The sequence below is a fragment of the Nelumbo nucifera genome, chromosome 4, assembly GCF_055504915.1.
Source record: "Nelumbo nucifera cultivar China Antique chromosome 4, China Antique-T2T, whole genome shotgun sequence".
In the NCBI taxonomy this organism is placed as follows: Eukaryota; Viridiplantae; Streptophyta; class Magnoliopsida; order Proteales; family Nelumbonaceae; genus Nelumbo; species Nelumbo nucifera.
Window position 1 is genome coordinate 15773674 of NC_142652.1, and position 11401 is coordinate 15785074.

Sequence of the window (11401 nt, forward strand, 5' to 3'; positions counted from 1 at the left end):
AAGATAAGCAATTGATGGTTGTTCCTAAAAAATTTCTCTCTTAGACTTGTAGTAAGCACTGCAACCTCAAATCATTATTTTCTAATTTGTAGCTTTCATTCAAAATTTCTTTTTTTTTGTAAAAAAAAGAGAAGTGTAATTTAATTGAAAGTTTCATAGAATTCTTAATATTTAATTGAAGCATGAAACAAATGGGTATAATACTATTGCCTAGTTATGTAAATTACAAGATATTCACACATTTGTTTTTGGTGCAATTTTATGAAAATTACTGATAATTTGTACTTTCTATTTGATGGGGATCAATCACCAATCCATGTACTGGTCCTGTCCTGCCTAAGAATGTTCTATGAGAAGTTGCTCCAGAAGAAGTCATTGGTTGAACATGTGCGGGAATAGGAGTTTCAGGTGAATGACCTGAAATGCAGAGGGCTCCTGTATCATCTTGTGACCAGTATACTTCAATCATAAGTCCCCTTGGATTTTCTGGTGATTCTGTTCCTGGAATCCCGACAAATCTGGCTCCTATAGGTATCTGCATAATCATTATACAGGCCCATAGTTTTAGAAAATAAGTCACCATATTAATTACTGAAAATATTATCAATTGATTACAGACACAATTCCATGTTGTTTGCTGCATTAATTAGATAAATTACTTACTTGAACAGAGGTTCCTGAGGTCAAGGTCAAAGTTTCCAAGTTTCCCTCAGCTGCAGCATTTTCTAGCTCTGCCTGCTTTGCAATGTTCAGAAACACTTCTTCCAGAGTTGTAAGACCAAGTTGGATGTCTGATATGCCAAATTCCCTTTCCCTATCTTGTAGTTCCCTGAAGAATTTCTGCATAAAAAGCAAGAAGAACAACTAGGGTATTACTTCTGAAATTGCTATTTATCATGTCCTTTTTGTTGGTTTTCACAATGTCAAGCTTTGTCATTGGATGTACATGCTTCTTTGAAAGGAAAACCATTTAGCAACATGAAATGAATAGGGGATAGTCTAGGTTAAATGGCAAATGGTATCACCCTTTATCAGATCATTTACCAGTACAATACAGAGGATGGATGAAATCAAAGGACTTGGCTATTCTCATCAGGGTCAGTTTTGAATGTGAAATTTGTGAGTGTGCTCATATATGATGGTTCATGTATGTTTCATCATGATAAAGGATCCTCAAAGTTTTCATGCAACTGTTGGATGTATCATGTATGGAGGTTAAGAAAGTAGAAACTAAAAGCAGGGAAAAGGTATTCACCGTCAACAGCCCCTCCTTTTCATGAGGAATAACGTAAGTCAGGAAAGCCTTGTTCTCCTCCTTGGGTACCACATCCAAACACTGTCAAATACATGCCATAAATGAAATCAGATGCAGTATCTATGGAATTAAAAGATTTATAAGGGTCTTTATTTATCTTACATACATCTTTGAAAAACTGCTTTACAGCTTGACGATGAAGTTCAGTTGGATCACATGCATCACCATTAATAGGAGACTGTCCAGGAGTATTTCCAAGGAAGCTTACATTAGCAACAAAACCGGTTCCAAACCTTGACTTCAACCTGATTGAGGTTCCGATGCAACGGAGCTTCCCCTTTGCCATGATTGCTATGCGATCACTCAAAATGTCTGCTTCTTCCATTGAGTGAGTTGTTAGAACAATTGCTCTTCCTTTTTTTGCATTCTCTATGATGTCCCACACATGCCTTCGAGTAATTGGATCCATACCAGTAGTCTGATAAAAGGTGGTTAAATGTGGTGGACAAAACAACACACACAATAATTAGGAATATTCCCAATTTAGCTTACCGGTTCATCCAAGATGACCAACTTTGGATCACCAATGAGGGCAATTGCAACACTCAGGCGGCGCTTCATCCCTCCGCTGTAGCTCCCAGATCTCATTTTGGCTGCCTCAGTTAGTTTCACCTCTGCCAATGATTTTTGAGCTACCTGCCTTGCCAACAAAATAATTTTGTGTAAGGAACAGAATGGATGAAAAGTTGGCTTTTCTTATGATTATGAGAGAGAATTAATCTATGGCAAGTTCATCCTCATCCAACATGGGGATCAAAGACAGAACTGTGATTAAATATCGCAAATAGAAGCAAAATGATACTGATGATCTAGTATGCTAAGGCATGTTTCTCTGATATTTATGAAAACAATTAAGTGAAGAATAATTTCCAGGCTTGTATGGACCATACCGATTTGATTGAAGTAGGAGGAAGCCCTTTAATACTAGAAAAGAGATGGAGATGCTCTTGACCACTTAAGGCATCCCAAAGAATATCAAACTATGAATGCACAGAAAAAGACAACTATTAGCCTCTTCATTTTCCAAATAAATAATGGTGCAAACATAGGAATGAGATTCAGTTATATGTCCCAGAGCAGAAAAAAAGGTTCTCAGAAAATGGAGCACCTGAGGACAAACACCTATTATTCTTCGAATGTTTGACATACCAATGGAGCTTCGAATGGAATATCCATATACCAGTGCTGTAAACAAGACGATTTTCAAGTGCGTGAGATGTTACAACCATGTCTAGATCAACTGGATATTGATGAAATCAAGGACCAGAATAGTAATCTATTACCATCTCCGCCTGTCACTGGTGTGATGCCAGTCAAACAATTAATCGCAGTTGTTTTTCCAGCTCCATTAGGTCCAAGAAGACAAAATAGCTGATCCTTTGGAAAATTCATCCATAAGCCCTGATAAATAATTTAAAAGTTTATCAGCTATATATTATCATATAAAAATATACCCCATGCAATGACTAAATGTTCCCGCCCTCTACTGAACATGGCTAAACTTGACGTGAATGAAGGCTAAACAGAAAAGATGATGATCATTGCAATATCCAAGGAAAAACACATTGGGATAAATACAGGAAGAATGACTTCTTCCAGTATTTATCCCAATCTAGTGTTGGAATTCATGTACGAGTAAGTTGAAGTGAATCCTACATTGGAAATGAACAAGAGGTGCGGGGGATTTATATACAAGAGTGGCCCAAAATCCAATAGCTTAAGCTTTTGGGTAGTATGTGATGTCCCTCTCTTGTGTACAAGTCCTACGCACGTGTGTACTGTACAAGCCCCAGGTTATGATGGCTCCCCTCAATATACAACATCTGGTATCAGAGCCAAAGGTTTGGCTGGGCACAAGTATAGATAAGATGCATAAGAGTGGTTGATCTCCCATGATGTCTCTATCCATAGGAATGATGCGAGGGGGAGTTTGGAATTCCCAATGTGGAAGAAACTCATACGTGTGGAATTCACGCATGAGTAAGTTGAAGCGAATCCCACATTAGAAACTCATACCTGTACGTGTACAAGCCCCCGGCTATGATGACTCCCCTCAACATACATCACCGAGTTACCAATTAATATCTGAAGGTAAAATGGTTATTTACCCTAACTGCATGGTAAGGAGAAGCCCTCCTGCATTTGCAGAAACCAATATTTGTGGTCCCAGGATATGTCTTTGCCAGACCACGTATATGGACTGCAACATTTGGATCAACTGCACCTTCAGTGATTTGCTGTTTTACAATGTTTTCCTCTTGAAGAACATCTTCATCATCCGGTCTGGCGTTCTCCAATTCTGGAACTGAACCCGTGCAACTACAAATGCCACCTTCTGGAATACAATAAATAAAAATTCCAGTCATAAATTGTAGCCAACTAGGATAACTTGCGACTTCTAAAGATAGTAATTCATTACCTTCCACTTTGTTTCCACCTTTCCCTGTCCAGTACCCAGGTTTCAAAAAGTAAAACAATGATTTTCTCAAACCGGATGAGTTGGGGAGTATATTGTCAAAGTAGATTGCCAAAAGGAACCACAGAAAGAATGTCGAGATGAGCCATTTATAGATGTCATCCTGTCATAAACATGATGTATTATCATAAAAATCAGACTCTAGATGCATACTTCATCTTATTTGATGAAGTATACTTAATATCAGTGCCTGCCAATGAATCATAATCCTAAATTGTGTATCCTTGGATGTTTAAGCTTTAAAGCGCATACGATGGTTATCACACAATCTAAATCCTTTGGTGGACATTCTGCCCGTCTATGCCAGCTGATGCCATCATCTTGAGGAGTAGCAGTTGCATCTGATAGAATATTAAGAGCGGCAGCAAGAAGGTTGGGAGGGAAAAAGGACCAGATGATTCGAAATGTTCTAGAGTAATCAGTGCTGTAGGGGAATCCAAAAATTGTCACAAGCTGCAAGAATGAAAGAAAATCTATTACCATGGCTACATCAATACTGGCTCTTCCTGAAACTGTACAGGAGAAATCTTACCTGTGTCAGAAATCCAATGATAAATACAGAAAATCCCACTGTTGTGGATGATGATGACTTGCTTACGAAAGTTGATATCATGAAGGCAAAACCAATCTAGCATCAGAAGTAATGAGTTAATTCGGAAAAAAAAAAAAGAACATCTTATGTTTGGGCTTGCTTGATAAAAGGCAGCATTGATAATCACAACTAAGAAAGCATAATGCAACTTACCATGTTGAATTGGAAAAGAAAGAACAAAAGGAACACAATTGCAAAACTGTTGTGCAGGAAAAAGTCAAACTGAAACATCATCCCGAAAAGAACTGTTAAAATTGATGAAAGAACTGCAATCAAGGACTCCCAAGTGAGCCATGACAACCAGTAGGCTGATTCATAGAGACCCATTATAGACATTGCCTGCAAGTTTGCACATGATAATAAACAACATAAAACACTGATTAGCAAAGAGACAACAATGGTATTCCTTTTGGAACAAGTCTAGAGCAGTCAATACCTGGCGAAGTTTGAGTTCTTTCTCAGTGATCAAAGAACTAATCTGGAAGACAAAACCGAACATGGCAATTGCAAGAAAAAATGTTGGTCCAGCTGTCCCTACGGCAGAGAAAACTTCAACAGCAGGGTGTGCAAATTCCTTAAGCCCCACTACCCAGCTAAAATTTGGATCTGTACATAAATTGATGTCCAAAAGAGTTAAGAGTCAGAGGTGAAGGAAGAGAGGACATTTCTATGGAATCATTTCTGAGGAAAAAAAAAAACATAGAATGGTATGGAATAGGTACCTCCAATCAGTGACCTGGCAATTTCACGCTCTGCAGCAATTTGAAGTGGAATTTGAAATTTAAAAGTGGGGTCCTCAAACTGTCCTCTCTTGGCTATAGGAGTTGAGTTAGTTTGGATCCCATAGATTATTACAGTTGAATTTATTTCAGCAAAATGCAGAGCTCCAGGACAACGCATGGGATCATTTAAAAGCCAATCATCCACTTCATTAGGTGTTGTAAAGGATTTAACCTGCTTGAACAGGGCAAGGTGTTTTTATACTCTGTCATTGAGCAGTTATACTTGTGCAACATTCCAAATGATAAAGATAAGATTCTCTTTTTATAAGGTGCGAGCTAGATTGCTGGTAAAATCTAACTGGTTGTAGCAGAGACCTGGTATCAAATTCCGCCTTCACCAGATTGCCACTCTGTAGTTAGGGGGTGGTGAGTGGTGGTGACACTTAACCCCCCAAAATTTGGTTTTATGACAAAGCACTCCATTGAATTTCTTGATTTGAGTTACTACTTACTACGCTTCCAAGCCTCTGCCAAAGAAGAAACCAAGTTCATCGTTGAGGGTTTTGGAAATTCAGTAACCCAATCCAAGAGAGATTGTGTTTTAGCATGCCCATTTTTGTTATTTTCATCACTTTGGGAGCCTTTGTATCAAAACAAAGTTCAGGGGGTTAAGTGTCACCGCCACTGAGTACAGGACGGTTAATTTACTGAAAATTTTATTTTTTAATGAGAATATAACCACGATATTTGAATATGAACAAAACATTTCTATTTACTAAAAAAGAAGAAGACTAAAACATTTATGAATATCTATGTTCAATTGAAAATCAAAGCAAGCCACAATAACTACTCTAAATAGAAGAATACACAGAATATTCTACCAGTTTTTTTCCAAATTAATTAATTAAAAGCTCCAAAATGAAATTGGATAACAAAAGCAAAGCCTGTAAAAAAAAAAAAAAAAGCTTCAAACCATCTGTATCCACCACCGACGGGTTTCAGCAAACACTACCAATATCCTAATCTGTTTCAGACATCATTTTCTATCATTCATTTATCCAATTCCATAAAATGCGGTACGACAAGCAGAACCTAATAAAGTTGCACAGCTATCTCTGAATCTTCTCCAGTATTTTCTATTCAAATTTCTATATAATAATAAGGTAAGAATTCACAATTAATTGAACCTACACTTAACATGAAGATTCTTGAAGCAAAATTTACTTGTAAGGTTGATTGTGATATGTTCAACCGTCAACAATCTAAAACTCGGAAGAGAGACTAGACTGTACTTTGAACGAACCTTACTGGAAGGAATGGGTCTTCCCGGATTGTTGGCCATGATACTGGCTACTATTGATTGAATCTTCGCACTACCATTCCCACTCCATACGAAATCATAGCATGGAAGCTTAACGTAGAATTTGTCCTCGCATGGAGGAATTGGAGGAGAGATGAGAGGCTCGGGATCGAAGACGTTCTTATACGAAGTAGTCGTAGAGAAACGAGCATCAATGGCTTTCTCGATGCAGAAGATAAGGAAGATGAAGAAGAGAGACGAGAAGAGTTGCAGAAAGGTAGCTCGTCTGTTCCTCCATGAAAGGAGGAGATTCTTCTTGAGAAGAGCGTTGAATTGTTGGACAAGTAGAGGAAATCCTCTCTGCAAATTGATCACTTCTCCCTTCTCCATTAATTCTGTTTTTCCGAACTCTCAAAGTGCGTTTTACAGCAGTTTTCTTTGAGGATCATCGATAGGATACTTGTATATAAAGCAGGCAAATTTAAACAATTAATAAATCATTAAAACAAAGAAACTCGCGCAGTTTCGCGGAATTTGTTTTTCCTGTTTTTAATAGAACTGGTCAACTACTTGTTGCAATTCTTCTTGATTGTCAACTGGCAATCTACTTGTGGAATAAACAATAAAAGATGCCTTCGAACTGGATGTATCCACATCCAAATTTGATTTGTTATTAATATATTGGATTAAAAGCAAATTTTATGCATTGGGTTGAGAGAAGATTTGGATTTAGATATTATGTATTAGTAATCAATTAATGAATAAAAATTACTTACTTAAGTTATTGCAGACTTTTATTTAGCTGAGTCTTTTGTAAGTATTGTGGGATCCGTTGAAATTATAAATGGGTCAAATAATTTGGATCACCTTAATCCCATCAAACTCAAATTCCAATTTGGACAAAAGATATTAATAATTAATAATGAGAAATTGGGGAAGGTCCCTGTCCCAGAATTGAAGAAAGAAAAGCAAGAAGGGTATGATGGGCAGTTCAAAAATTAAAAAGTTTGGGAAGAGAGGACAGTTTGGGAAGTTCAAATACCGTGTTTTAATTAGCTGCTTTTATTCATGAAAGAAAGATAAAGAGAAAACAAAAAGGTTTTTGAAAGGAGGAGGATGGTGTGAGAAGTACTAATTCAAATACTTGGTTCTTTTGTAAAGAAAGAGCAGCAGCTCATGAGCTCAGCTCTTGTGTCTGTGGACTATGCATTGGTAGATGATGCTGCCAAATTTGGAGCCGAGGACAGCGGAGTTGTATCCGACGGTTACGGGTCTTGCCTGTTAAGAGTGAAAAAATGTAAAAGGCCTCAATAGTGTTTTCACACTCCGGCAATCAAGGGAGAAAGTTAAAGTCACCACAAGACACAAGAGTATTAGTGATAGTTCAAGTATGCGTGCATACCTTTAGCTGTTTATAGTAGGAGTGACCCAAGTGAAGAGTAATGCACGGTGTGTAATCGTCCCATAGACTGTGGTCACGTAGGGAGATTTAGTGAGGCGTCGATCGATTAGACCTGTTCATGGGCCAAGTTCGGGCCTAGCTTTTGCCAAAATTTGAATGGATTTGACCTAAAACCCAAAACCCGAGCTCGATAGTGTAAAGTCAGGCCCGAAGCTCAGCCCATGAACAGGTCTATGGTTGACCACTGTCCCTTAATTAGTGACTCAGGAGTAAATGCGCCCAGAACGTGTGCCCATAATCGCCAAGGGTAGGAATTACCCAATTAACTTTAGGAGATTGTCCTCTATCAAAAATATCCCTAATCGATGCCATGTGTTAAGGTTCAACGGGCTGACCAAATATACCTACAGTATGAGTGAGTAGTAGTACTGTCCATGGTTTTCAAAACTGGACCGGACCGGACGGTCGGACTGAAAAAATCGGAAACCAATCAGGTGACCGGTTCCGTTTTCCCCAAAAATCGAATTTTCCCCCAAAACCGTTGATTTTGGTCAATGAACCACTGAACCGGGCAGTTAACCATTCAAACGGTTTTGACTGTTTTTTATTTTTTTTGTCAGAATGGACCAAGTGTTTGGTTTGAATGGTCGGACCATTCGACCGGGTAACTGGACCCCTGACTGGTTCGGTTACCGGGTCGGTTTTAAAAACCATGGTTCTACCTTCTGCTACTGGTAGTTATCCGTCTCACCTGAAGCTGAAATACAATGTTTTAAAATTTTTTAAAGTTGAAACTTGAAAGGGAGGGTTTTTTTTTTTTATTTTTTTTGTGTCCGTGTTCAGCAGGCAAATAAATAAAAGTCAACCACTGAACAGTGAACTATTGGCCTTGTTAGTTACTATTATTGATGTCATGATGATCAAATGAAGAAGCTAGCTTACTTGCGGGCCAAGAATTGATACTTGCGGGACACGTGTGCTGAATATCACCTAATACATAATCTGACTTCAATAATATTTGAAAAGCCGTTAACTGCCTACACTCTCAAGTCATGGAAGATAATTTTGTTTTGGATTTGGGGTTAGGAGATGGAGGCTTTGGTTTGGTTCCTTTCTGTGGGACTTTGATAATTGACAATCAACTCGTGGAATTCTCTCTGCAACATGACTTAACTTCAATTGAATGAGGAAAAAAACCCGAAGTTACTTTGGAGGAATCATGATATATGATTGTATGCTGTGTCAGGCACACGCTAGCCTGACTCTTGGAGTTGGTGTGTGTTACTTGTAGTGTAATTGGCCCACTACTACCTATTAACTATTAACTATCAACGAAGTAGAGCTGTATACGATCCATATAACAATAACATTTCGTCATGTATCATCCGGTTTACGGATAGATCATTCGGACACCTTACAAGTCTGGGGTGAGAAAAAAAAATCGAAACCAAACTGAAAATCGGTTAATTGAATTGATCGATTTAGTGTTTTTAAAAAATTGAAGGTATTGGTTCGGTTTCGGTTAATTAATATAGAAAACCGGCAGTTAATCGAATCGACCGGTATATATATATACATTTTATATATTATAAATTAATAAATATGCATTATATATCAATATATATTTATAATATATGATATATTATTTATTATTAAAATATAATATTTATAATATATATTATAAAAATTAAAAAATTGAAAAACCAATAAACCGAACCGATGATTAATCAAACCGGTTAATCGATTAACTGACTGGTTTCAATTCAATTTGATTACCAATTTTCCAAAAACCAATAATACCGGTTCAATCCAAGAAAAAACCCCACGGCTTGGTTAACCAAACCAAGAAAAAACCCCTATTACAATAATTACAAGTAGGGAGTGCAAAGTGCACTTGAATCAAATCTCTCAGGATAAGTTGAGTTCGATTAGTTATTGGAACTCAAGTTCAACTAAATCTCTCTGGATAAGTTAAACTGGGCTCAAACCTCTGTTTTCAATGTTTGGAGCCCATTGAAATTAATTCATCAAATTTCAATTAAATCGGCTCGTGTTTGGTTGGAGCTAGCCCATTGAATATATTCATCAAACTTCCAACCCAACCCAACCCCACCCAGGTTTCAGGCTTTCAGCCATTCATGACATTTTAAAAAATAGAAAGAAAAAACAAAACAAAACAAACCCAGTTGCCAGTTCCTAAACAGTAAACACACCCTCTAAGCTAATGAAGCTTCCTTTATTGTTTCGAGTTCCTAAACAGTAAACACGACCAAACTATCAAGACTGTTCTTCTGTGTATTTGTTTATGTTTCAACTTCCCAGTAAACCATTTTGGACATCCCTGAGAAGCAACCGTATTGTATTTGTTGACACAAATACAATTTCTAAGTAAATCAGTCTGTGACGAAACTCCTGCTGACTATGAGAACAAGGCAACTGATGGTGCCGCCCGCCCTAGCTAGTTGTTTTTCAGCGATTGCTTATTCTGCTCTTTGATTTAAAAATTCTGACCAGTTAGAATTTGTTTCTTATGAATGTTTGAGACTTCAATCCACAATGCCCAATTCATTTGTTCGTGTTTAAATTAGATTTCAAATAAACCTTGCTTATCTCAGGAAACATTGACCTGACCGTGTAATGTAGTCTAGACCCATGGATGAATCCAGTATGTAAATTGTTGTTAAGTTTCAGGGAAGCTACTTGAAGAATTTCTCGTGTCGTGTGTAAATTCTATGTCCAGCACCTTGTCTTTGTCATGCCTGTCTAACATATCAGTGAAGTCATTCTTGGTTTGTGAATTTTCTTCTAATTTTACAAAGAAGACGACCAGAGCAGATTGTTGACCTTGTGGTGAAAGTATACCCATTCTGATATGAATCCAATTTGTTCAACAAGATTTCAGAGCAGAGATTTATGTAACTGACCCTTCTTTTTTATTCCTTCCTAAAACATACTAGCTAATAACACTAATTTGTCAAATACCATCGAGTTAATCAGCTTTAATTTCCATTGAATTTCTCTCCATCTTTTCAAACTTTTTGTTTTACCCTGTTTTCCATTACCCAACTCCTGTTTTCTTCTTGGTTAGGTTTTCGCATGGTGACGTGACATAACATTTCATTATTCCGTCCCAAATGTATGAAGTACTAAGGATCAAATGCTTGAACAAGCCTCTTCGTTATCGGTTTAGACTTTAGAATTATAATCCAGCCTTATTTGTAGTTTATTCCTTCAGGTTCTTATCCCTTCTTAGTTTTTCTATTTCGTGAGAAATCTACAGTCGTTGGCACTTGACAATGGTTTGCTTCATACATAATTACAGTTCGGATGAAGAGTTTTTAATATGTTTTTTTTACCAAATTCTAATCAATTCTTAGTTACAACTTAGGACCAGACAATGGCGTGCTCATCCCTTAAAAGGATTTGATATGTTCATCTTTGATTTCAAAGCTTAGTTAGTCAGCCTTAAACTAAAAAAAAAACTAAATCCTCTGCTCCAAATTCCAATTACTTTCACCTGTTAACAACTGTGATGACACTCCCAACTGCTCCAACTATTTTTAATCCTACAAACTGCACTTAATTATATATTAT

General features: G+C 37.3%; 1 protein-coding gene across 2 annotated transcripts; it reads right to left on the bottom strand.

The window, feature by feature from the left end:
* Positions 1-175: 175 nt before the first annotated feature.
* Positions 176-6865, bottom strand: LOC104586758 (ABC transporter A family member 2-like). 2 transcript variants are annotated; one of them, XM_088902690.1, is made up of 16 exons: positions 6409-6865; positions 5106-5337; positions 4820-4989; positions 4537-4722; positions 4324-4419; positions 4044-4244; positions 3735-3894; positions 3424-3647; positions 2599-2716; positions 2424-2500; positions 2206-2295; positions 1808-1951; positions 1422-1733; positions 1256-1336; positions 664-840; positions 176-535 (listed from the first exon to the last, which is right to left on the bottom strand). In XM_088902690.1, the coding sequence occupies exons 1-16, from the start codon at positions 6793-6795 to the stop codon at positions 269-271; spliced, it is 2922 nt and encodes a 973-aa protein (XP_088758816.1). In that variant the 5' UTR covers positions 6796-6865; the 3' UTR covers positions 176-268. The 2 variants fall into 2 exon arrangements, with proteins under 2 accessions (XP_088758816.1, XP_010242392.2); XM_010244090.3 differs by having other exon boundaries at positions 3424-3650.
* Positions 6866-11401: the final 4536 nt, after the last annotated feature.